Source organism: Mesoplodon bidens (genome assembly GCF_964165515.1).
Source record: "Mesoplodon bidens genome assembly, chromosome: 10".
In the NCBI taxonomy this organism is placed as follows: domain Eukaryota; kingdom Metazoa; phylum Chordata; class Mammalia; order Artiodactyla; family Ziphiidae; genus Mesoplodon; species Mesoplodon bidens.
In genome coordinates, this window is record NC_138172.1 from 1,036,069 (window position 1) to 1,063,042 (window position 26,974).

Sequence of the window (26,974 nt, forward strand, 5' to 3'; positions counted from 1 at the left end):
GGCCACGCCCCTCCTCCACGATCCGGGCGCCAGGTGGACGCGGGCCTGAGAGGCGCGAGGTCTGAGGTGCGAGGCGCGAGGCGCCGGCGACGCGGCCCCGCCCCCGGCCTCCGCGGCGCTGATTGGCCGGTGGCGGGTGGAGGGGCGGGGCGAGTGACGGCCGCGCAGACCAATTGGCGTGCGCGCGCCGCCGGCGCCGCCCGCGCGGCCCTGAGGAGCTGAGGCGGCTGCGGAGCGGCGACGCGGCACCATGGGCCGGCTGCTGAGGGCCCCGGGGCAGCCTCCGCTGCTGCCGCTGCCACTGCTACCGCTGCCGCTGTTGCTGCTGCTGGCCGGAGGTGAGTGGGCGGCGGCGGGTGCGCGCTGGGCAGCACCGCGCCAACAAAGGGCCGCGCGGTCTCGGCGGGCGGCGGGGCGGGGCGGCCGCCCGCGCTCCGGGCGCTGCTGACGGCGCGGGGCGGCGGCCCGCCGTGCGTGTCCGGGTGACAGAGGGCCGCGGGGCCCCGGACTGTGGTGAGGCCGCGGGGGGCGAGCGCGGTGCCGGCACGTGCGCAGTGGTGACGGCAGGTGTGAAGGCGCGGGGGGAGGGGCGCGGGGGGACCGGCCACGGCGCGGTGTGTGCGGGGCGGGTTGCACGAGGACGTGTCCTGGCAGCGCGGCGAGCTCTCCGGGGCGGGGGGAGCGTTGGGGGGGTGCCCGCGCGCAAGTGTGTGCACGTGTGTGCACGCGCGAACGGCCCCGCCCGCCCGCGGGTGCCTGCATTGGCTCCCGTCCAGCGGACTCGGCCCGCGGCGCTGCCCGCGCAGTCAGCCCGCGGGCGCGTGGTGCACACGTGTTTGTGTGTGTTTGGGTCCCGGCCGGGCGTGGGGGGGTCTCTGTTTGATGGTGACAGCAGAGCGGCCGTTGCCCTGGGCCGTGGTGCAAAATCCCGGCGAAGGGCCACTGCCCCTGAGCGCGTCCCTGCGCCCAGCTCAGTCCAGGATGAGTAAGGACCCAGGTGGTGTGCATGAGGAATGGCATCCGCGCCTGTCTCAGACGCTGCCCCACCTCTGTCCTTGCATGCCTCAAGTCCTCTTTGGAGGAAGGCGAGGCTCGCCAAATAAGTACTGCTTGTCCACTCTTTCTCTGTGTGGCAGCCACCCCAGAACTGGCCAGCGAAGGGAGTCGGGACCATCCCCAGCGGTTAGGGTGCCTCTTCCTGGCTAGCCACAGATCACTGTGGGCAGGTTGGCTCCGTGTACCCCTCTCCCACCTCCGCCCATGGGGCGCGCTCTCCATGTCCTGTTACCACCCCTGTGCTTGGGGGGCGTGTGTCCAGCAGCGTGTCTCCCTTGCAAACCATAGTGTGGGCACCCTGCAAGGACACACAGACACAGCGGCCAGTGTGTGCGGTAGGGTGGTGGTGCCGGACCATTTCTGTGACAGCTACCGCTCCGGGTGTGGGCCACGTGACACATGCTGCCGGGCAGTTCCCAGATAGGTGTCTGCCAAGGGCTTTAGGGATCCCTGGACTTCAGAGCTGCTGATGAGGGGAAGGGTGGGGCGGGCTGATGGTGGAAATCAGAGAAGGGTGTTGGGATCAGGAGCAGATTGCAGGAGAGAGAAAACATGGGGGTGACTGAGAGGCCTTGTTTTCCCCACCCCCTTAAGATATAAGCCTGCTTCGTTCACCTGTTTCTGAGTTCGTTTGGGTCAGATTTTCAGTTCTTTGAGGCTGATCTCCGAATCCTTTTCACGTGCCTTCTTTTTCTCTCCTTTCCACTGGGAGTGATGCAAGTAGCAGAAAATTACAGGTGCTGGAGGGAAAAAATCACGAGTGTAATTCTGAAAGTTAGAATCAGGTGGGGGTCTCAAGGCAGATTAGTCATTAAACGCAAAAGCAATTATACACGGAATGGTTAGGTCTCTGCTACTGTTTTGGTGGGCAAGCTTGAAAGTAAGTAATCTCTCGTAATTACCTAAATAATTACCCGCTGTGAACGCTTTTGAAAATATCAAGGTCTATATAAAAGAAAGAGTCATCAGAGGGAAAAGTAACTTCAAGAAAATGGGAATGTTTATCGCAGAAAGAATGAAAAACCAGATTCCTCTTGTTCACACACGGCTTTTCAGCACCATTATCAGAACCTCTTTTAATTCCTATCAGACTGTTGGGAAAGATGGACGAGGACAGACTATGACAGGTGGAGGGGAGGGGTTGAGAGAGTGGGGACCCCGCCTAAGTCACGCACATGATCGGGGATAGACCCAGCGAGTTCATCGGACCACGGTGCCCTGCGCAGAGAGCTTCACCGACTACAAAGTATTTTATCCCCAGAGGCGGGAAGTCAGCAGGACTGCTGGTCAGACTTCCCCTGAGACGGCACATGCAGGTTCCTTGCGGTCCGGGCTGGTCTGGTCAGCAGGACCGAGGCCCATTTGGCTGCGACTCCTCTCCCATCACACCTCGGTTCAGCTCGCAGAGACACCTCTTGGGTTTTGACGAGGCAAAGTGTGTTTGATCCTCCAGCGATTTTGTGCAGGGTAGACTTCCAAGTATTCTTAAAGTCAGTTGTGCTTTTCTAAAACGGCTGAAGTAATGTCTTTCCCAGTAAGTGGATAACGAGCTTCACCTCTTGGCCGTCTCAAAGACGGCTGCTCTGGTGCCCTGGGAACCTGTACAGTTTTTGTTATTTAATTATTTCTCATCAATTGAGTTTTTTCTTCCTGGACTGCGTGACTTTTTCCAGATTACTGTCTTGTAGAATTTGGTTCCCCCAACCCTGAGGATACCAAGTCTGAAAGTAGACCTGTTGTATCAGCTGGTATTTTATGTAAAACTTGCATTACATTTTCCAAACAGTGGTTATTTCCCCGAGGGCAGAGGCTGTCTTGTGTTCATTTCTGTGTCTCCAGAGAGGGCCTGGCACAGTACGTGGCACAGAATAGGAACTCGGGGGACCGCATTCCTCTGAGCAGTGAAAGTCTAATGCAGATGTTAGCTCCAGTACGATACTGCGGCCTGCCTGAAACCAAAGTAGATCCTAATTGGCATCATATCTGATTGGCAATATTAAATTATTCTGACTAACTTTTTAAAAATTAGAAAATAGCTCTTAACCTGAGTACCGTCGATCGACGAACTATTTCCAAACATAGGGTCTGTGCAGAAATAGAAATAAAGGGGCTTCTTTGTGAAATACAGGGGGCCACTTTACCAACTTGAGGTCTTTCAGGAGAGGAGCCACCCTATGGTTTCGGTTTCTCGTGGGGACCCTGAGCAGAGTGCTGGGAGCAGAGGGTGTCTTCAGTCTTCAGGTCTGGTCTCTTTCCTTGCTCCTTAAGTCCTGTGAGGCACCCGTGCCATCCTGGGTACTCTCTTCCTTACATATCCTTTGGAGGAAGGGCACATAAAGAGTAGTTTTCTGGTCTTTCTTCACGGAGCACCTGCAGGACCTTTTTGTGAGAAACCAGCTAATTACAATGCTTCTGCTGGCTGGTTGGTTGACCTTTAGTCTCATGAGGCCTCAGTTATCTCATCTGTAAAAGAAGAGGGTGTTGATTTATTCGCTCTCAAACATGTCTTGAGCTCCTGTGACATTTCAGAGACTGTCGAGGCCCCGGCAGGACGAAGGTGAAGCTGACACAGGACGCTCAACTCCGTGCTCACTGCTGAGTGAGGGAGGCTGTAAGGTGGTCTGTGACAGTTCAGTGAGGAAGGTGCTGTGACGTGCCCAGAGGCGATGGTAGTGGTGGGTGCCCAGCTGAGACCATGGGGGCCGGGGCGGCTGCTTTGAGCTGAGGGTGGAAGCAGGAGTAGGAGTTAGGTGGGTGGGTGCAGGTGACCCGGCGTGTCACCAGCTTCTTGTTAAAGGCTGCTTCAGACTCCGTTGCCTTCTATGTTTCTTCCCATTAGTCTTAGTTTTTTCCTTCAAGTCACATAGAGTAACTGATCTTTATTATTCACATCAACCTTTTGTTTTAATGCATTTGAAGATATCATTGTTGTCCTTAAACATTCTCTTCCTGGCCGAAAATGTCCTGGTTCTCTATCCTTCGTGATACTTACGATTGTAGACTGCAGTGTGCTTTTTGCAGTGCAGTTTATACGCTGCATGGAGCTGACCACTGGGTGGCCACTGGGTGGCCTTTGCGGGCTGGAGGAATTCTTGTCTTGCTCTACAGATGAGGAGACCAGGGTGCTGGTGGGGCAGACATTCTCCTGGAGTCATTCAGCCAGGAAGCCAGGGCGCTTTCCTGCGCCATATGCTCTTGCTGTGTCTGATCTCAAGACCTGTTTAATCCTCTTCGGCACACTTGTTATTTTGTTACGCCCCTTTCCCTGTACCCCGGACTGCTTTCCTTACGAGATGTTGTATTCGTGGTCCTGTGTCGTCCAGCTGGTGCGTAGCATACGAAGCCTCCGTCCCCCCAGACACTTTCTCTGTTGTTTTTTGTTTGTTTGTTTTTGCGGTATGCGGGCCTCTCACTGCTGTGGCCTCTCCCATTGCGGAGCACAGGCTCCGGACGCGCAGGCTCAGCGGCCATGGCTCACGGGCCCAGCTGCTCCGCGGCATGTGGGATCTTCCTGGACCGGGGCACGAACCCGTGTCCCCTGCATCAGCAGGCGGACTCTCAACCACTGCGCCACCAGGGAAGCCCTGTTCTCTGTTTTTGATAGAACTCATTTCTGAGTCTGAAAAGTCCTTGTCTTCCTTAGCAGCCACTCATTGTACGGGCATCCGCCAAGCTTAGGGTTTACTACTTCATAAGGTGATAATAAGGATTAAAATTCAGATAATGCTTACAAAGCATTTAGCACATGGCACCAATAGTGTTATTGTTTATTTTTATTATTAAACATCACTAAAAAATTTCTGTGAACTGCTGTTCGGCCACGTCATAGTGCGCTATAGGCGCAGAGTAGGAAATAAGTCCCGAAATTCCCTCTTTCCTACGTCATTGAATGTTAGTTTTGGAAAAGAAAATTTGGAGGTCATTTCACCCACTTTCCTCATTTTTCGGATGAGGAGACTGAGACCGAACTTTCCAGAAGACTTACAGCAAGTTAGTGATATTTGTGTAATTAGTAATGACATTGTGAAACCAGCAAAGAGGGCTGTTTCCTGTTCTTGGTGAATGGGAGTGAGAGAGAAGGAAAAAAAGATGCCCTTTATTTTATTGTTTTTTGTTTGTTTGTTTGTCTTATAACTTAGGAGAGGGGTCCAAGATTCCAAACAGACGTATCATTACCAGCTCTGGATGAGTTTGACCTGTGACCTCACATGGTTTTTTTTTTTTTTTTTTTAATATTTATTTATTTGGTTGTGCTGGGTCTTAGTTGAGGCAGGCAGGCTCCTTAGTTGCAGCTCGTAGGCTCCTTAGTTGTGGCTCGAGGGCTCCTTAGTTGTGGCTCACCTGCTCCTTAGTTGCAGCACATGGGCTCCTTAGTTGTGGCATACAAACTCTTAGTTGTGGCATGCATGTGGGATCTAGTTCCCTGGCCAGGGATTGAACCCAGGCCCCGTGCTTTGGAAATGCAGAGTCTTAACCACCGCACCACCAGGAAGTCCCTCACATGGTCTTAAAGACTGTGTGTTGCTGAAACAGATCACATTCTTAATGCAGTTTTGGAAAATGTTCAGCCAAGGATAGGAGCCTGCAGAACAGTGTGCCCACAAGGTCCAGGGAAGCAGGGCCCCTTCTCCGCTGCCCTGCGCCCGCACAGCGTGGTGGAGAGTGGGTACTCGGCAAATGTTTCCTCCCTCTCTTCCGCCCATCTCCCCGTCTCGCCTTTGCCCCTGCTACAGGGAAGGAAGGCTAAGCAGTTTGGCCTTTTGGAGATGAGTACAGCATCTCAGAGTCCCCTCGCAGCCCCCTGGCGTCAGGAGTGTCCCTGAAGCCCCACCCTCACCCCTGGGCTCTTGGCTGTTGGAGAAGGGTCTCAACCCTGTGCCGCTCTTCCTTCTTAACCACCGGCTTTCATGTCTGTGCAGGAGCATCCCTGGCCACGTGTGCAGCCGGGTCCGAGGAGCCTGGCCCGGAGGGCCTCACCTCCACCTCCCTGCTGGACCTCCTGCTGCCCACGGGCCTGGAGCCGCTGGACTCGGAGGAGCCCAGTGAGGCCATGGGCCTGGGGGCTGGCCTGGGAGCCCCTGGCTCTGGCTTCGCCAGCGAAGAGAGCGAAGAGTCCCGCATCCTGCAGCCGCCACAGTACTTCTGGGAGGAGGAGGAGGTGCTGAACGACTCTAGTCTGGACCTGGGACCCACTGCAGGTAGCACTCTCCCCTAAGATGTGTGCTGCTCACAGCCGCCAGGAGGCCTGGCACAATGCCAAACAGCCCTTTCCTCGGCCAGATCACCTCTTCCTCCTGCCCCGCTTTCACCCTCTTCTGTCCACCTGCACCTCAAAGCCAGGTCTCTGGGCTCTGAGGGCCTTATTGGCCCGGGAGGCCCTTTGTACTTTTGCAGTATTTACTTCTGTGCTCATATAATTCAATGTAACACCTATAGGATGTGAGATAAAGAACGTCATCCCTGTCCTACACATGAGAACACGGAGGCTGAGAGAGGTGAACGTACACCTGCGGTCAGTCAGCTGTCGCTGCGACCAGCCCTGATGCACCCGGGTCTGTGCTAGGTCTCGGGGTTTGTTTGGGTTTTCCCTCTTCCGTGCTGTATGGTCTCTGTTTAAGATTCCTGGAGGTCAGTAGATCCCGTGTCCCTCCTTGGGTCTTAGAGCCCCACAAGGCGTTCTAGGTGCCCTTCCCTCGGCCCTGCACCAGAGCTGGGGTCTGGCTCACAGAGCAAGCCCGAGGCCTGGAGCCAGCAGCGCACGCAGCTGTGGGCTGATTGCAGGTGCAGCAGAGCGCGCTCGCCGTGCTTCCAGCCGCAGCAGCTGTGCGGACGGTCTTGGCTGGCAGGAGCCCGTTTTTAAGCGCTGGACTGTCAAACTGTGTGCGCACGTGCGTGGGGGTGGGGTGTTCCAGAATTCAGCGCTGACTTACCTTTTTTAAATATATAGTATTTGGGGGCTTCCTTGGTGGCGCAGTGGTTGAGAGTCCTCCTGCCGATGCAGGGGACACGGGTTCGTGTCCCGGTCTGGGAGGATCCCACATGCCGCGGAGCGGCTGGGCCCGTGAGCCATGGCCGCTGAGCCTGCGCGTCCGGAGCCTGTGCTCCGCCACGGGAGAGGCCACAACAGTGAGAGGCCCGCGTACCAAAAAAAAAAAAATATATATATATATATATATAGTATTTTGGATTTATGTTCTGTAATTACGAAAATAATACATGAAAACTGTAGAAAATATGACAAATACAAAAACAACACAAGGAAGAAAATCCACCCATGACGTCACAACTGAAAGATACTTAGTGCTAGTAGTTTGGGGCACATCCCTCCAGTCTCTCTTATATGCAGATTGGAATCATTGTTTCCACTTAAAATATTTTTTAAATTTATTTTCACGTCATTAACTATCTTTTATAACTTGGTTTTCAATGACTGCTTAGTGTTCCTTCATGTAGATCATGACCCTCAGTATGAAATGGTTCCCTGTTATTGAATATTTAGTTTGTTTCCAGTTTTAATGACGCTACAAATATCCCTATATATTTTTGCACTTCTCTGATTGTTCCTTAGGATAAATTTCTACAGTAAAATTGCTAGGTCTAAAGATGTATCAGTGAGCATCCCACCCAGAAACAGAAGACACAGTCAAACTAAGGTAATCCAAGCAGGTTGTGGTTTGTTTTTTTGTTTGTTTTTTGACAGATCCTCCTCAGGTTTATTTGTACAAATAGCACAGGAGGACACCAGCCCTGTGCAGACAGCAGCCCACAGGTCACACCAGCCCTTCTGTCCTCACATTGGCAGATAAAGGCCTCCACTCTGTAGCCTTTGTGGGGGCCTGGGCACCCTTGGGAGCCAGAACTGGAGCCGCAGCTGCACCTGCCGCTGCAGCCTTGGCCTGGGACTTTGGCCAGCAGAGCCTGAGACCCTTGGCGATGTGGGCACGAGCATGTTTCCCGAGCTTGGGGTGAGCAGTGTAGGCAAGTTGACTGAGCTTGCGGGTGCGGCCCTTTGGGATCTTGGGCTTGACCCCCTTGGGCTTTACGAGAGCCTTGATAGCCTCAGCAGTGCCCTCACGGCCTTGGCATTGTTGGCCTGCATCTTCTTGTTGTGCTTCTTGGCAAAGTGTGTGTTCCTCAGGAGCTTGGGGTCCACCCCCTTAAGAGATTTGTATCGTTGTGATCGGGGTTTCTTGATGCCATTTCTGTGGCATTTTCGGGACTGGTTGTGCGTGGTGTGGTTCTTGGGCTTGGCCGTGTTTGCACCGGGGCCCGCGGATCCCAAAGCGCCTGGGGCCAGAAGAGACCAAGGAAGTTTATTTATAGACCAGTGGACTTCCCAGGGGATGGCAAACCCAGAGGAGTTCAGGGCTGCCAGCAGAGGAGCGCTCAGCGCCCCACACCCAAGGGACAAAGAAAGGGACACATGACAGGAGCCTGCGAGGACAGAGGGGTGGGGAGCAGTGGTCCTGACACGAGCAGTGAGGCGACGGGGAAGAAAGCGGAAGATAGATGCCCGGCCTGTGGCTCCTCCTGTCTCCTGCCAGGGTCCCCGTTGCTCTCCTTCCCCTGCCTCTGTGGAGGAGTCCGGTCAGGAAGCAGGGATTTGGCCCGGTTCATGTGATTCACTGGGTCGGTCCCCGGGCAGAGGAGGTGGAGAAGGGTGGGGAGTGCGCCTGGGAGTGGGGTGTATCTGACACAGAGGATGAGAATCTTTGCACAGGCTCTTGTTTAGTATTTCCCAGGTGACCTCTAGAAAGGTTGCTCCAGTTTGCGTACCCGTCAGAGACGGAAATGAATGCCAGATTTTGACCCCTTCCCATCACTGAATTTTGTCACTTGGAGATTTTTGTCAATGTGATAGGCAAAATTATAATGGCCTTTGATTACTAGTAAATTTTAACTGAAGCATGTGTAAGTGAAACCCATACACACTGAGTATATTATATTCATTGTGACCATTTATCGGTTTTTTTGATTTGAAGCAAGTGCAATTAAGAGCAGGCTTTGGAGTCGGGCAGATTCCAAAGTTCCAGCACTGCCATTCAATAGCTATGTGATTTTTGGCAGGTAACAATCTAAGCCTCAGTTTTGTCTTGCAGGAAATAGTATCACATTGTCGTGAGGTTTAAATGCAATAGTACGTTTAAAGTGCTTACCACATCGTTAAGTACTCTGAAAATATTAGCTATTATTATTACTTTTCCTGTTTTTTCTATTGAGGCTTTTTTTTATCACTGTACAAATCTTATAAAAAGGATACTAACCTTTTCTTTGACAAAAATAGAAAAATTTTTTCCAGTTTAGTAATTACTTTTATTTTTATTATAATAATATTTGACATGCATAAGTGAAGGTTTTTATAAGCTTTGACAATCTTTCTTTTGGAATGTTTTTATGTGTTTTTCTTTATGTTTAGGAAAGCCTTTCCCTCCATGAGATAGATGCTCCTTTATTTCTTGTATTCTTTTTCAGCTTAAATTTTACTTGTAACTGTTTCTGCCGGCTGTCATCTGTTTGCGCCGTGGTGTAGGGTGAGGATCGAGCTCATCTCCCCGTGTAGCAGGCCTGTAGCTACAGCAGCGTTCCTTGATAAATCCGTCCTCTCCTCGTTGCAAAGAAGTGCGCTTTCCCCTCGCGCTAGACAGTGCTGTGTACTGGCGTCTTCCCTTTGGTCCAGACTCTTGGATTTTAGTGTGAGAGTAGCCGTTGTTCAAGAGCCTCGGTCTGGAGGGAGCAGCTGTACGCCACCTGTCCTCGGATCACAGTGGGATGCCCCTGGGCCTGGGTGGGCTCTGTTTCGTCTGCCCACTGCCCCACCCCCGTGCATCCCCTCTTCTTTTTCTCTCACGTCGTTTCTCTTCTCCCAGTGGCTTCTCTGGGGCTCACTGAGTGTGGCCAGGTCCTCATGCCAGCTCCATGCAGGTGTGTTTCCTGTGTCTGCTATTCACGCCTGATGGTTGGGGACGTGCATGCCCTGGGGGGAGGGCGCCGTCCTTGCTCCTTTCCTGCTGCTCTGTTTGCCCACCGTCCTGCCCTTTCCTCAGCTCAGTCTTCTCCAACACCCCGAGGAGATGTGTGCAGACAGGGGGCCAGGGAATAAAGGCCAAACGTCTTAGCGCTGCAGAAAACGCCCTTGACAGTCTGGCCCAGCCTTACCCCTGGCCCCATCTCCTCCCCTCCTGCAACTGCATCGTCTCATTAGCCTGTTGTCCGCCCTGCGTGGCAGACGTGGGACTGATGCACAGGGACGCTAAGTGCTTTGCCCAAGGTCACCGCTGGTGCTGGTGCGCAATGGGGCTGCATTGAGAATCGGTGTCTTCTTGCTGACAGTGGCTCAGGCCCATCCCCCAAGCCTGCAGTGCCCGTGTACCCTGTCCCACCTGCTCAGCGTGTTCCTCTCCACCCCAACTGCCTGCTGGGCTGTGTCCTGCTTCAGCACTTATCTGGAGAGATGCGGCCTCTGAGAGGCTCTTCCAGCTCCCCCAGGTGACGGGGCCACTGCAGGTGGCTGGGCTGGTGGTGCCCTGGCCCAGGGGCTGAAGTCCAGTCTGTGTACCTCTCACCAGGCCGTGGGCTGGAGGGAAGGCACACCTTTTCCTAATTCATCCGCCAGTGGGGACGTCCCTGCGCTGGCGACGGCCCTGAGGTCAGTCTGCTCGTTCCTGCCTCCGTCTTCTCACAGCGCACGACGCTGTGCTCTGAGGGCGTGACAGAGGCAGAGAGTTCGGGCTGTGGGCTGATTTGTACAGGAAGGGACCGTGTGTGCCGCGGCCCCCGCCCTCTGCTCCCAACCCGGGAAGTCAGAGGCTTCCCGCCAGGGGTCTCTGGGGGGAAGGAGGGCATCACTCGTGGCGTTTGCTTCTTAGGTCGGGGGGACAGAGAGAGGCCTGCTAAGGGCCAGCCAGGGTGGGGCGTCTGCCCAGAGTTCAGTGCCAACTTAGCAGGCCCCTGGGGACGGGGGTCGCTCCGTGCAGCAGTGGCTGTGAGGGCTGGGGGCCGTGCTGCAGACGGTCCAGCCTCAGGGCGGGTGCTTTAATAACGAGGACATCCGACCCGGGAATTGAATGCCGAGTTGTTCCAGGCGCCAAGTCAGGTGTTGTAGAGCGTTCCCTCCTTTAATCTTCAGAGAAACAGTCAAGTCTGTATTGTTACTCCCGTTGGACCAGTGGACAAACTGAGGCTTACGGAGTTCGGGTAACAGCTCCATGAGCGTAAGGACCAGAATTCACACCCGAGTTGTCAGACTCCAGAGCCTTGGCTCTTTCTGTTGTGTTGCCTCTCAGCTCAGCAGTTTTACTAGAGACCAGCAGTAACGTCTTTCGCTTGGTGTAGGACTTACCTCCATTTTTTCATAGCGTTTTCTCTTTGCTTAGCTCACTGAACTTCACAGCCGCTCTGTGGGGTCAGCAAGGCAGCAGTTACTGTCTTTGCTTCACAAGTGGTGAAACTGAGGCCAAGAAAGCTTGTTACCTTTGCCCAAGGTCACACGGCTTGTGTGCGGCAGAGCTGAGTCTGGGATCAGGGCCTCCCGAGCAGGTCTTGCCCTGAGAGCACATGGGTGGTGTGTGTCAGAGAGGAAGTGGTGCCTCTGATTGTCACTGAAGCTCTGTTCTGCGTCTCATTCTGGTTCGTTGGACCTGGAAGAACTGGACCTGGCGCCTTTTCCTCCTGTAGCAGCGATCCTCGGGGGCCCGACGGCAGAGCAGCTGCCTGGCCAGTGATGAGGGCCGTGACCTTGTGTGGGTCCCTTTTCTAATCTTGCCTTCAGTCGCCTCATCTGAAAGTGAGACCATGGGAGGGATAGATTGAAGTCTTTTCCAGCTTTACAATAGTATGGTTCTCTCACGTTTCGGGTGGGAAGGGTGGTCTCTACAAAGTAGAGGAAGAAGTGGAACGTAAATCACCACTCTGCCAGCTGATCAAGCCAGCCTGAAGCCTGAGCAGTTAGTTCATGGAAAACTTAGTGACTAGGAGTGGTTCCCCAGGTTACCTCTCCATCCCAAAACCGTCCTGCTGCCGCCGCACCCCTTTCACTTGCCAGTCTCCTTAGTAACGTGCTCTGCATGCAGCTTCCATCTTCCTAGTGAGCAAGCTACTTAGTGTTCTACAGGACAAGAGATAACTCTTTGGGATTGGCACGTTCTAGAAACCCAGCTCAAACAGGCCCACAGACCTGTGTGAGGGAGGGGTGTGTACGGGATCGGTTTCCGGCCCAGGCAGGTGGGGTCCAGGTGTTGAAACGGCATCAGAAGCTGCCTCAGCCCATCGTGCTTTGCGTCCCCTCGTCGGTTCGCTCTTCGGCGGGCGTTCTGTGTGGTGGCTGAGCGAGGCCCTCCGTCACTCTACTGCCATCCTCCTGTCACTTTGCAGCCCCAGCACTTCTGGGGAAGACTCAGGTGGAGGCTCGTTGGTCTGGTCTAATCTGGGTCCCGAGCCCCCACGGCCCCACACTTCGGGACCAAGAAGAGGGGAGGAGGGCCCCCCAGAGGAGAATCAAGGTGCCATTAACAGAAAGGGGGGTGAAATGATGCCCTTGAGTAGGGACATTCCTAAGTGCTTATGTTTCCTCAGTCATTGTCACGTACAGTTCTTTTTTCCCTCACGGCGACCTGATGCAGCCATAAAAGCAGCCTGAGTGTCGCTGTCCCATGGCGGAGGCGACGGGCTTAGGGAGGTTTACGGGTGGTGTGAGGTTGTGCAGGTGATTGGTAGCAGAGTGGCTCTCAGCTCTGAGGTCTCTGCCTCAGGACCCGCTCCTTCTCTGTGTGAGCTCCGCCCTCACGGTACTTCAGTTACTGTTCGTCTGCAGTGAATTTGTGGAAACCAGATCATCAAAGCAGCTGTCTGCTGGGGTGTGGAAATGGTTTCAGTACAGCAGTCTTGTTGGGTCGTATCTGTTATGCAATGATTTGACCTTCCGGGTCACTGCCCACACTTCAGGCATGTTTCCTGACAGTAGCACTTCACCTGGACACCAGAAAAAGAAAGGAAACGAAAAAAGTCCCATATTTTTGTTTTACGCTAGTAGTAAGTATCATTGTGTGAAAATCAGAAATATGCAACAAGTTAAAAAAAATTCATAACTCCGTTATCAACCCAGAGTTTGGGAACAGTAACATTTTGGTGTATCTCTTACTGGACTTTCTACCCATATAGAAAACAGATAAAATATGCTTTTATGGGGCTTCCCTGGTGGCGCAGTGGTTGAGAGTCCGCCTGCCAATGCAGGGGACACGGGTTCGTGCCCCGGTCCAGGAGGATCCCACATGCTGCGGAGCAGCTGGGCCCGTGAGCCACGGCCGCTGAGCCTGCGTGTCCGGAGCCTGTGCTCCGCAACGGGAGAGACCACAACAGTGAGAGGCCCGCGTACCGCAAAAAAAAAAAAAAAAAAAGTACTATTAAAATATGCTTTTATGAAAAATGGAAATCAAGGGTACAGGTCTTGCGGTTTCACTTACGCACATCTTTCCCAGGCAGCAAACACAGTTCTCCAGCCTCAGCTTGGAGACTGAATTGGCATCCCAAGTGTGTACGGGCTGCCCCCGCCATGTGAAAGGAGGATTGTCCCATGAGCTGTGCCCTGACGAGAATCCTTGACCCTGAATCGTCGTGAGCTTCCTTAATTGTTTCCTTAGAGTGCATTTCTGGAAGACAAGTGATAGGATCAGGAGGTTTGTCTTCACAGCTTTTTGTTCATGCTTCCCCTCCAGACTGTGGCCCGATTTCTGTTCCCATCAGCAGCAGGTGGAGTGCCTGTCCCCACGCTCACCTGGTACCGAGTATGGTCCTTAAATGCACTCCTATGTTGTCAGGTTGGTAGTCCAGAAGGTTTATCGTCTGGTTTAATTTACATTTCTTTGATGACTACTGAGGTTGACCATTAAAAAGTCATGTTTAATTTGCTGAAAGCTTCCCTTGCACCTCTGTTTTATACAAATCTATTGTGAATTTTGTGAATGTTTTTGTAAATATTAACACTCAGTTGAATAACTGGCTTGCGTGTTGCACTCGGGACAGTTTTCAGTGATTTGACATTAACCTAAAGGGATGTTTGAAGTGATCTTTCAAGGCCAGTGGCCCTGATGCCTGTTTTAACTCCTTGTCTTAAAGACAGGAATCAGTTCATTACCGTTTCAGCTGAGGCCGAAGGCCACATGAGAGGATGGCCACCCTGGAGGGCAGAAATAACGTCCAGTGCAACCTTGATAAAAAGGGAAAAAGACCTACAAGACTTGGGTGAAATATTAGGAGGAAAAAAATGCGACATGATCTATTTAGGGAACAAAAGCCAGCGCTGTAGTGAGGTTAAGAGAAAAACAAAAAGGCCTAGACGCAGCTTAAGTGCCGACACTGGGTGAGTTAAGAGATCTTCCCTTACACTCTGATCTGTTAGCCTCCGGTTGGTCAGTCGTGTGCAGTGTTTAACGGCCCCTTCACCAAACATTTACTGCGTGCCTACTCTTTTGATTTCATGGCCACCCTTAAAACTGGCGAATCCAGAGTTTTCACAAGAGGAGATAAATGACAAGCGGAAGGGTTGAGAATAAGGAATAATTACGGTTATGTAGCCCCAGGAAAAGAAGGCTAAACTGGGGCAACTAAGAGAATATGGAGGGTTTGTTCCCCCTGAGGAAGATGCTTCCCAGGTTCTCCTCATTTAGCAGATAAAACAGAAATGGGCTTAAGTTCTAAGCGAACCATCCCAGTTGGGTTTAAGGAAATTGGGGAGGAAAAAAGCCAGTGACCCAGAAATGTCTCCCTAAGGAGGCCAAGACATGTTCTTGAAGAAGATTGCAGCCCATTTTTCTAGACGTTGTCTAAAAATTCCCTTTCGAATAATTTGCCCTTATGCATACATAATTCTGCCATTTACAGTCTATGCAATTTTATTTGTGTTGGAATAAAGATAAATAAGAAATTCGCTCTATTGAGTCACCATTAAAGTAACTTATAGCAATGCCATCATGCCTTGGCCAAGGGCCAAGGCCCGTCAGGGAACCTCCCAGGTCCTTCTGCTGTCAGGACCCTGGACTCCTTGGGGTCCCGCTGCAACTCCACCTCAACACACACCCGTGTGCCTGGCTGTGTGCTGAGCTCTGGGATGCAGAACCTGCAGGTGACTTTCAGGAGAGGAAAGAGTGCCTCTGTGGGCCCAGGGTTGGGCATCCCTTATGTCATTCATTTTAGCCTCATGTTCCAGAGTGCTGGCTGTGTGGAGCCCCTGGGCCAGTCACCCAGAATTCCAGCCCCACTTGCAGAACTCTGAAGCTTGGCCTTGGCTCTCACATGTCACCCAGGCTGGTGAGCAAAGCCCAGCTTCAGAGGATCGGGACCAAGGGGATGATGCCGCTGTGTCAGCTGAAGCTAGCTCTGGCGCTGCCTGGCTGACCGGGAACGTGTCTTGAGAGACTGGCTTCGACCACACGAGAACCTGAGGTTGGCAGCTTTACAGCTGCAACAGGTCTGGGCCTCACCATGCAGAGCAAGTGTCATCCCTTCTCTGAGCTTTGCTCTGCATCTGTGAAAGCATGGCTGTGGGCCTGCTGATGTCACAGGGCCCCACTCTGGGATGTGCAGGCCTGATGTTCCCCAGGGCTCTGGGGAAGATGTTGTTTCCAGCGAAGCCACTTGGGGGTGCTGCTGCTCCCCGCACTGTTGGCCGGTGTTTCAGGCAGGGGCGCTAATGGGGGCAGGTGCGTTGGATGAGGTCCCAGGTGGGCCTCTGGTATCTCAGAGGTAGTGAGGGCACCTGGCTGGCTGAGCCCCGGGCAGCGTGGCTACTCCTTGGCTCTCCACCGTTTGAGGCCAAGCTGGACCCTCCGCCTGGGGGACCTGCTCTGTGAGGGACCTTTACTGTCTCTCCATTGCCCCCGCTGTGACCGCCCTCCGGGTCACAGGGACAGGCTTTGATGGGCTTTCAGGCTGTCTTGAACGTGTCTCCTGGGCATCTCTGCTTGCTCACACCTGTGTCCAGATATGTGGTGTGTTTGTCCCTGACAGGCTATTGGGGTTTGTGGAACCCTATTCCAATGCCTGAAGCAGGTGGAAAAGGAGGGCACAGCCTGGGCTACTAGCAGGATGGAGCACCACTCTCCATGTCCATGGGGCTGTCAGTGGACAAGTCTCTGGTCCAGTGTCCAGGATTTGGGGCATCAGGCCATCCTTGATGCTGCTCCTGGAGATGAGCGCTGGCAGGGGCCACCTCGCCTGGGGAGGAGACTCATTCCCTCCCTTCATCCTGCAATTTCTGGTGCATTTTCTCCATGACCTTCTTCTAGTCCTCTCCCCTTCCCTCCAGTCCCCTCCTCCCCCTCCCTCCAGTCCCCTCCCCCTCCCTCCAGTCCCCTCCTCCCTCCTCCCAGTAGTCCTCGTCTCCCGCCTCTTCACTCTGCCCATCTCCATCCCTCTCCTTTTCCTCCATTGTCATTTTACTCCTGGGCCCTGCAAGATGAGTGCTGAGGCTTCCTCATTCCTCCAAGGTCGATAACCTCTGGAATCTTGGTCTTCCTCCCGTGGACACCTGAGTGGGACGAACGCTCCCCTTCTTCCCCACTGGGATTGTTCACCTGCCTTGTGGCACCTGTGTTCCTTTCTCCTGGAAGTTCGAAACTCTTAGTCCACATAGCCTGCCCTGTCCCCTGCCTTCTCTGTTTTCTGATGGGTAACTTTGTATTTGCAGAAAACTTACAAGAATAATTCCCATATACCCTTCACTTAGATCCCCCATTGTTAACATTTTGTCACATTTGCTTTGTTATTCTGTGTATGTATATATGGATGTATAGACAAGAGTTTTTCCTAAATCACTTGACAGTAAGTTGCAGGCAAATTCTCCTTGACCCTTAAGTACTTCAATGTGTATTTCTTAACAAAGACATTCTGTTACCAAACCACAGTACAATGATCAAAATCAGGAAATTGACATCAATACAATACTGTTATATAACTACAAACTTTATTCAAACTTCGCCAGTTTTCCCAGCAATGTCCTTAGTAGCAAAAAAAAAAAAAAAAAAAAAAGTTACTGTTTCCAGTTCACTGTTCAGTCCAGGATCATGTACTGCATTTAGTTCTCATGTGTCTTTTGTCTCTTTTATTCTGGAACACTCCAGTCTGTCTTCCATGATTGTGATGTTTGCTTTTTTAAGGAGACCGCCAGTTATTTTGTAGAATACTTCTCAATTTTGGTTTGTCTAGTGTTTCGCCATAATTAGATTCAGGTTCTGCATTTTTGGAAGGAATGTCATACACGGCTTTTCTTTCTCAGTTCATCAGACTGCGGTTACTCTTGGACAAAGCTCAGTTTCTTTGTCTGTTAGTCTGCATTCACATTTGGATCCAGTCCCACCGTCCACTCCACTGGGACCCCCGTTTTCATCCCACCAGGGCCTGTCCCCCAGTCGCCCCTGTGTCACCTCCTGTCATACTTCCGTAGTCTGTGCCCCCGGTGGGCGTCCCATTAGTTCTCATTTCTGGTATAAGAGGCATTTCCCATGTTCAGATCGTATGCAGGCTTGTCAATAGATGATTGGTCGTCTCCTGCCTCTTTCCTGGATCCTGACTTACCACTCAGGTGCTTACTGTGCCCCTCGTTTGTGGAGCGCACTTCCAGAATGCTGCTGTTTTCTCTTATGCTTTAGCAATGTGAACGTTCCTTTCATGTTGGTAGTGGAGGAGGAGGAGGTGGAGGAAGAGCTCAAAGTAACGGGGTGTTTGCACTGTTGGTGGTGCCCAGGTGCAGCTCACTGAATCCACACCACAGCCCTGTGTGCTGCGTACTCTTCATGTTTTACAGGTAAGGAAGAGGAGGCGCATGGACGTTAAGTTCCGTGTCCAAGGCCATACAGTTGATAAGCAGTGAAACTGAAATCACACAGTAAAAGGGAAAGGAATAATTTTGGATGCTGAGAGGTGGTAAAAAAAAAAAAAAAAAAAAGTAGATAAAGAAAATTCTGCTGATTCCAAGCACCAGTGAGCATCAGTTAGTGATTTGTCCAGTCACCAGAGACGAGAGGCTGGAAAAGGGTGGAGGCTTGCTGGGAGATGTCAATTTGGGAGACTTTAGTGTTGAGGCAATAGATAAAGTCTTCAGAAACAGTGAACTCACTGAGAAAGAAGTGCAGAAACGGTGAGTCCAGGGTGGATGGTTTGGAAGTGGTCACATTTAGGGAGAGGGGAGAGGAGCTGACGCAGAGCATAAAGGAGACTCTGCGTCGTGCCTGGAGGCCCTGTTCTCTCCCTGTGGGGACACCCTGGGTGTGGGAGGTGGAAGGTGGGAGACGGGCTCAGCGAGCAGGCTTGCTCTCCTGTCCACTCTGCCAGGCTCTGTGTTAGGTGCTAGGGACACAGGTGAAGAAGATCCCCCTGCTTGTCCAGAGGAGCTTGTAACCTAGTGAGTCCTATTTTATTCTATTTAGGACAGTAGACGAGTGGTTGCCTTCAATGCTATTTTTATAAGACACATTTGTCAAAAGTGTCTCCAAAGCTTAGAATATCCATGCTAGAAAGAACCTTAGAAATCCTAGGTATGGGCATCCTCATTTGTCTCAGGAAAAACTGAAGTCCAGGATAGCTGAGGAGTTTGCCGTTGCTCAGACAAGCAAGGTGGTGGCAAGCTTTCTGGCTCCCAGATCATGGCACCAACAGCATGACCACTGTGACCCCCGTGTTTGGCATGTGTCAGCATCAGGGTGAGTAGAGGGGTTGTCTGGTCAGCTTGCCCCTTGGGGACTGTCCCACCCCAGTGGGACTCTGTGGGTCAGTGCCTCGCCATTCTGCCACGGTCCAGGCTGTCTCTGAGCTGCTGGCTATTTCCACTGCTTCTTGAGGGTTTCCAGTGCCCTTTTCCTCTGGATTTCACTGTTTCTGTTAATGGAATGGCTCTTCCCACAGAGCCTACTTCCTCCCGTTAGCCAGCTGCCTCTGCCCCGGGGCCGGCTCTTGCATCCGTTCCTCTCTCGTCACTTCCACTATCGTCACTCCATTTATGTCTCCTGATCCGCTGCGACAAGCCCCTAACTCTTCTCTGCTTTCTTCCATCCCCTCCTTCATGTAATTCTTGTGCATTGCTGTCAGAGTAATCCTCTAAGAATGAAATTGCACGATTATAAGGGCTTTTTATATGTTTTATTGCCCAAACACCCATCTGACATTCTGTTACATAGATTCCCGCCAGGTGGTCAGCCAGCCCATTTCAGTCATGTTTTTATTTTGCATTTCAATTTTAAACAGGTCTATTATAAAGTTCTTACTTGTGTTGAAGTAAAACATTTTTGTTCTTCTTGTTTTATGGTGTAATTGTCTCTTCAATCTCTGAAGATGTTAATGATCAGTTCTTCAAAGTGCTTCTTTTTTGACAAGATTAGCCCTTCTCTCAGAGGCCAGTTGCTTTGCTTTCTCACCCTCATGCTTTTTCCTGAGCCTGGCTTTCCTCAAATGTCTTGTGAATCTTGACTGTTCTTCCATGTTTGTACAGGTGGTACTAGATTGCTCAGTTTTAGGGGCTCTCATGGGTTTCTTCAGCAGTTCTGTGGTCACTGTCCCACCAGCAGGCCTCACCCCAACTGCTCTGTGTGGGGAACAGGTCAGCTTCCCTACAGAGTGTGTGCAGGGGTGGAGGAGGGGAAGCTCTTAAACTACTAAGTCTCTGCTGCCCTGAAGAGTATAATTAACAAAAGTGGGGTGGTGGACCGTTTTAATTATTCATTTAAATGTTGTAGTGGGAGTTCAGTGATCATTCAGCTTCTAAAAATCATACTTTTTCTTATGAAAAGTAATAATCCTTAGTCCCCTCTGGATCCTTGTCCTAATTTGAACAGTTGCCTCCAGGCCTGCTTCCCAGCTTCTGTTCTGAGATTGAGTTTCATGACATTTCTCTTATATTTCTTGGTTTCCCATGTCTTTTTGGATTTCTTGGAGAACTTCCTTAATTCATTCTTTCAGAATCTGTGGATAAGAAAACCTTTAAGTCCTTACATACATGACAGTGTCTTTATTTTGTCATCACATTTGAATGATAGTTTAGTTGGGTATAAAACTCCCGGTTCAGAATAAGCTTCCCTCAGAATTTTGAACACATTTTTCCCTCCTGCAAGCTAGTGTTATTAATTAGAAGCTTGATGATGATTTGATAATCTGTTTCTTGTTCCTTTATAGGTAGCCCTCTGAGAGTTGGACTGTCGTGGGAATGAGGCTAGGTGTGAGTCTTTTATGATTCACCTTGTTTATTACCTTTCCAACATGAAGATTCATGTTGTGAGGCCTGGGAACTTTGGCTATTACTCTCTCCATTTTATTTTTGTCTTTTTGAAAATCATATTGGCTAGTTGCTAGACTTCGTACATTGATCACTTATATGTTTTAGCTTTTCTTTCCTTTTGCTCTGATGACTTTTCCTTGATTTTTCTTCTAGCTGTTCTATCGAATTTTTACATTTAAACAATTGAGTTCCAGTTTCCAAGAATTTTTCTTTTTTAAAGATTACTTGATTTTCTTATTAGCCTGTTCTTATTTTAGGGATGCAATATTTTTAGGTCTTAGGATACTCATTAGAATTTTAAAAATAATCTTGTGTTCCCTGAGTTTTTTGTTCTGTGTCCTTGCTAACCCCACAGTAGTTCTCTCTCCTTAATTCTGATGGAAAGAGTCCCCCTCCTCCACTGCTGACTTTTTTCTGTGTTTATTTTGGCTGAGGGGTTATCTGATCTTATGATCTCATCTGCTTTCCATGTTCCCAGAAATTTATCTAAATTTTTTCAACTTTCATTTTGACAGTGAAAAAAAAAATTTTGTCATTTGACAGAAATTTGGGAGGAGGAGAATGAGCAGCTCAGTCACCACCTGAGACCTTTCCCAGCCCTGTCAGTTTTATGCAGTATTTCAGAACTGTCTTTGATATTTATTATTTTGAAATAAAATGGCAGCCAATAACAGTTGCTACCTAGATATAGATTCTGATATTAGATTGAATTTCCAACAAAACTGGTCAGTGCTTTTCACGTGTCATTATCCTGACGGGGCCTGGGGTGCACTGAGAAGCCAGATGTCCTGGTCTCCAGGAGGCCTCCGTATTCTGCTTCAGAGTGTCGTTCCAGGGATGGCAGGGAGAGGAACCTCCCCTTCCACCCGCCGGCAGTGGCCCCGTGAGTGCTGGAAGGCTCCAGACGCTGGGTGGGCTCAACCAGTGCCCCTCTCTGCTCTCCCAGCATCTTCCATTTCCCAGTCGGGACCTGATTTACAGAATAAGAGCACTGGCTAGGGACACTGGTGGTCATCTGTGATCCGAGGGCTCTCAGGCTTCACTGGGGGATTTCACCTGGAAGACCCCCACCCCAGCCCATTAGAAAAGGGGTGAAGGGTCGTGATGGGGTCTCCCGGGGAGAGCCCAGACAAGGCACCGCAGGGACCCTGTGCGCCAGATGTTAGCGGGCCACCTCCGGGCAGCGTGTAGGCTTCGCACCTTCCCGTGTTCGTGGGACTTCAGTGGCAGAATTGTGTCGTTTTATTCCCATGAAGGAAGTGAGGACCAGCCTGGCCCTTGTCCCCCAGTCTGTCCCCACCAATCCAGCCTATTTCCCACTCCTTTCCCACACGATCAACTGTCCACCCTCCCCCCCGTTCCCCTGAGGGTCTCATGGTTCTTTTTATCATCCGTTCAGCACTTACTCAGCAAATCGATGAATGATGAAGCTCGTGAATGAACTCTCCATCTCTGTCTGCAGATTACGGTTTTCCAGACCTGACTGAGAAGGCTGGTCCTGTAGAGGATACCGGCCAGAGTCAAGAGGGGGCGAGCCTCCCGTCTCCCCTGCCCAAGATGAGCCTAGTGGAGCCACCCTGGCATGTGGTCCCCAGAGAGGAGGAAGAGGAGGAGCAGCTGCTGCCTGTGACCAGATCCCAAGAAGAACCCCAAAGTCAGGTCCACGGCCTTCCTCCCACCGGCAGCAGCCAGACCCCAGGGGCCCCCGAACACCGGCACGAAGAGTCTGGGGACCAGGCCTCCTCGGGTGTGGAGGTGGGGAGCAGCATGGAGCCGACCCTTTCCCCGCCCACAGTCACCCCAAGTCCAGTGACCCTGGGGGGTCAGGATGTGGCCGACTTGGGGGCAGGGGGCACGGCGCTGCCAGCCTCAGGGCACAGGCTAGAGTTGGAGGCCCCTCGGGAGCCCAGTGAGGAGGCCACTGCGGGAACAGCTGGCTTGGGCGGCCTGCCGGGGGAGGGACCGTCCCCAGCCTCGTTCCCTCAGACGGAAGCTCCCAGCGGGGCTGAGGCCTCAGACGAAGACCCCATACACCCTGGAGCCTCCGCCTCTTTCTCACTGGCCCCTGGGGACATGGAGCTGACACCTTCCTCTGCTGCCGAGGGACGAGAATCCCTCAGCCAGCTGCCCCAGGAAGGGCAGACCGCCGACGCTCCGTCTAGAACACCCTGGGACTCCACGCAGGTAAGTGAAGGTGCTCGGGGGCTGCCCGGCCATGCCCAGCTCGTGGCATGGGGAGGGCTCTGCCGGGCCCCGGGACAGCGGGTGGATCCTGGGCAGAACTTTGGGGGGCACGGCTCGTGGCCCAGCAGTGGGCATCCTCTTCACACAGGTGCACAGGCTTGGCACCCCCGCCCAGTCGTCATGGGTTCGGGTGCCCTCTGCTTGTCATAGCCACTGAGGGTGGGTGCTGACAGCGCTCTGGCCAGCCCTGCCTCCACGCCCCCCACCACTGTGGGGAGAGCCGCTGCTCTCCTCCTCACCCGCCCACCCTGGCACCAGAAGGAAAGGAGGGGTCCCAGGTGGTCAGCTGTGCGTCTGGCCCACAGGCACGCTCCTGTTTGCCCTTCAGAACATTACACACGAGTTTGCCTTCGAACACCTCTAGGCCGGCCCCGGCAGCCGGGCCCCTGTGACACGGCCCCCGCCTCCACTCCCTGCAGACATCGGGTTTGTGAGCCTTGGCTGCGTCCTGGGCATGTCACCTTGCGGAGGCTGTCTGCTCTCACCCGGCTGTCACACCCACGCCTGGCCTCGCCTTCCTAGCTTCTCACAGGGTTCCGTCCACCCTCCCTCCAGATGCCCGTCTTATTTCTTTGCACAGGTGGTCTGCAAAGACTGGAGCAACTTGGCTGGAAAGAACTACATCATCCTGAACATGGTGGAGAACGTGGACTGTGTGAGTGCGGGTGGGGCAGGCGGGCCAGGTGGGTGGCTTGACCCCCGGGGGAGCCAGCTCCCACCAACGTCTGAGAAGAGAGTGCTCTCGGAGTTTTACATCCCCAAGGCTCTTTGTGCTTGCCCCCCTCTGTTTTTGATTCTGTGTGTGATGTCTCTCTATGAGGATATTGAAATTGTTTTTTAAAGAGTTGTTTTCTCCCTGTACAGGATGCTTTCCCCATTTGTTAGTTTTGTTCTCAATTTTCCACATGCGTCCTCCCCTCAAATGTCTGGCGGCATTTGTTTGGTGCTGTTTAAGGAGGGCCAGCCAAAGCTGGTCGGAAGCTTTGAGCCTGGGGGTGGGCTTCACTGTAGCTTCTCGGGAGGGTGGTCTGGCTGGGCCATTTCATTTGAAAATTTCTAATGTCAGTGTCTTTAGGGCCTTCCTCTTGGGTGATTAGATTCTTGGAAAAAGGAACTTCTGTCCTTCGGGGACGGTATGGGGCTGGCCGCCAGCGTTCTGGGAGCAGCTTGGGAGAGGGCTATGTTTCTGTGTTAGGACACATGTGCCTGATGGGTGAGTTCATTCACCGCACCCATTCGCAGTGCGAGCCCCTCCCACAGCTGGGTCTGGTGTCCTCAAGGTCAGAGACCCTCTATTTTACCATCATTAAAGAACAAGCTTTCGGTCTTCTGCAGGGAGAAGGGATGTTTGACATCTGTGCAGTGTCAGGGGGAGCTAGGGGTCCATTGTTTCTTAAACACACTCTCAGTGTGGTCCTGTGCTGGTGCTGTTTCCATTCTCTCTCCCAGAGGGAGCCAGTGCTGCTTATCCAGAGCGTTTGGCAAGTTAGACGAGAAGTGTGGGTGCTCCTCAGCTGTCCCCGTCTGGCTCAGCGTCTGGCTCTCTGGGGCTTGCTGAACTGGGAAACTCTGACTCACCCATCCGCTTCCAGTGACCACATGCTGTGGCTCGTCTCCTCTGCTGTTTTGTTGTGGTTTTGTCTTTGTGGTTTTAGACCTTAAAAAAAAAAAAAACCTTCATTCTTGTTTAGTGTGTTTGGGAGAAAAGTGAAAGTACATGCACACGTTTAATCCAGAAGTGACCAATGAGGTGTTCTCTTTTTCCCGGCATCTTTATAACGTCATAGACTGCTACATCGCTGATGTGTTTTAGTCCAGGGCAGGTATTAGTCTTGCCCGATGCTCACTCTGTTGACTGGAAATCAAGCACGACATAAGGGCTGTGAGTCGAGTTCATTCAGTGTCCGACTGCGGACGGTGGCCTGGGAGACAGCCTCTCGGGTGGACGGGCCACGATACGCGTGAACTTCGGTGAAGGGGATGCGTGCAGCGGAGACCTCAGGGAAAGGTCACTGCTGGCCTTGAGGACCAGATGTCTCAGTTAATGATTTGAGTGCTTTTCTGTGTGTGGGACAATGCAGAAATCTGGGGTCAATGCCGTTCTTCCTTAGTATACATTTTAACTCTCTGGGGACCCGTATATCCAGACACAGAATGCTTCGTCCTGCATTCCTCTCAGAGTGTAGGTCAGCGACTACAGTGGCTTAAGACTTGATCCTTGTGGAACTGAGTGGCAGGCAGCCCGCGTTGCCTACAGCCTCATCTTTGGCCAGTGAAAGCCTCAACTCAGGGTTGGCTTCTGAGTCCTTTTGACCAGCCTTTAGTGTTTGATAGTTTCCCTGCTTTCTGTGCACGAGGATGTTCCAGGCTGTTCTTGAATGTTTCCTTCCCCGGACACGGAATCAACATCTTCAAGGAGCCCTCATGGCTTTTATGGGGCCTTGAGACTCTGGAGTCTGGGTGCACATGCTTGAACAGTGAAGTCTAAAGTTAGTGTCTCTGTTCTCTTCCCAAAGCACACATAGAAATTAAAGTGCTTTCCTTGTTTCTGTCTGGTCTGTTCTTCTCATTTAATACTTGACATCCACCTAATTAGTCAATATTATTTTTTACGGTGGATTTTTTTTTTTTTTTTTTTTTTTCTTTTTGCGGTATGCGGGCCTCTCACTCTTGTGGCCTCTCCCGTTGCGGAGCACAGGCTCCGGATGCGCAGGCCCAGCGGCCATGGCTCACGGGCCCAGCCGCTCCGCGGCATATGGGATCCTCCCAGACCGGGGCACGAACCCGTATCCCCTGCATCGGCAGGCGGACTCTCAACCACTGTGCCACCAGGGAGGCCCTACGGTGGTTTTTAATTGTAAAAAAAATCTAACGTAAAATGTGTCATTCTAATCATTTTTTTAAGTGTACGGTTGTGTTAAGTACATTTACATTATTGTGAAACATCTCCAGAACTTGTTCATCTTGCAGAAACTGAAATTGTCCCCATTAAACAGCTCCATTTCCCCCCTCTCTCAACCACCATCTACTTTCTGTCTCTATGAATCTGAGTGTCTGGGTCCCTCATATTAGTGGATCACACGGTATTTGTCTTTTTGTGACGGGCTCGTTTCACTGAGCAGAATGTCCTCAAGGTTTGTACCAGTGGCAGCAGGTGTCAGAATGTCCTTCCTTTTTAAGGCTGAGTAATAGTCCATTGTGTGGATGGACCACATCTTGTTTATCCGTTCTTTGTTGATAGACATGTTTTAGCCGTTGTGAATAATCCCACTATGAACTTGATGTACAAATATCTCTCCCAGACTCTGCTTTCAGTCCTTTTGGTATATCTGCAGAAGTGGAATTCCCAGATCTGGTGCTTTTATCTCTCCTCTTTTGAGGAACTGTCATACTGTTTCCTGCAGCAGCTGCACCATTCTGCATTCCCCCCACAGTCACTTGGAGGAGTTGGCGTGTAACCTCAGGGCCTGGACTGTAGCAGGAGCACTGGGGCCCCTGCACTGGGAAAAACAGTGTGATGTGCAGGGAGGGTCACCTGCCCAGGGGTCGGCAGGGAAGACAGGTCACACCCTGAGTGCGCTACACCCAAGGGGCGTCCTCGTGCCTCACGAGATGTACAGTCAGAAAAGCTCACGGGCCAGACACGTGCAGCGCAGCGGGTCGTCACGTCAGGACACAAAACACGATCGGCAGCCCCTGAGGCCCCTCTCTCTCTCCCTTCCAGACACTGTTTCCTCAAGGGAACCATCTTATTGTGATGCCACGAATTAATTTTGCATGCTTTTGAACTTTACATAAGTGGCATCATTGAGTGTGTAATAGTCTGTCTGGCTTTTTGTGCTTCAACATCCTGCTTTTGAGATTCACCTGTATCGTTGCGTGTGTTGCCGTGTGTTCACGCTCGTTCTCCTTATCCCTTTGACTGGTGACAGACGTTGGGGAGCTTCAGTTTCAGGCGTTGTGGATCTGCTGCTCTGGAGGTTCTGGGACCTGTGCTTTGGCGGGCGGGCACCCGGGCACATTCCGATGGATGGCGCCATGGGGTCAGCGTGTATGCGTACGTTCACCTTCACTGGATACTGTCCAGCGACTTGCCACGGTGACTGTGCCAGTGACTCTGCGGCAGCGCCTGGGTGCTCTGGGGCTGCCATGTCTGCCGGCCATTGGTGGTGTTTTTCATTTTAACCATTTTGCGAGGTATGTGTGTGGTGGCATCACTTTGTGGTTTTACTTTGCGTTTCCCTGATGATTAACAAAGTTGAACAACTTTTCATGTGTGTTTTAGCCTCTTTTTGTCAAGTGCCTCATCAGATCTTTTGCTCATTTATCGACTGGGTTATCTGACATTTTATTTATTGATATCTGTAAACTATTTATATGTCCTGGATATGAAACCTCTGTCTCGTATACATATTG

General features: G+C 51.9%; 1 protein-coding gene and 1 pseudogene across 2 annotated transcripts in view; one reads left to right on the forward strand and one right to left on the reverse strand.

Moving 5' to 3' along the window:
- Positions 1-205: 205 nt before the first annotated feature.
- The window catches only part of PODXL2 (podocalyxin like 2), a 33,190-nt gene continuing 6,421 nt past the window's right edge, over positions 206-26,974 (forward strand). Inside the window, exons 1-4 of the mRNA XM_081246814.1 lie at positions 206-338; positions 5,976-6,254; positions 21,777-22,498; positions 23,139-23,213. Coding sequence (XP_081102940.1) covers positions 251-338; positions 5,976-6,254; positions 21,777-22,498; positions 23,139-23,213 — 1,164 coding nt within the window. The 5' untranslated portion in view covers positions 206-250. The remainder of the gene's footprint in view (positions 339-5,975; positions 6,255-21,776; positions 22,499-23,138; positions 23,214-26,974) is intronic.
- On the reverse strand, positions 7,769-11,263 carry LOC308623172 (large ribosomal subunit protein eL29-like; annotated as a pseudogene). The gene is made up of 3 exons: positions 11,209-11,263; positions 10,677-10,754; positions 7,769-8,490 (listed from the first exon to the last, which is right to left on the reverse strand). The product of its transcript is annotated as a large ribosomal subunit protein eL29-like (transcript).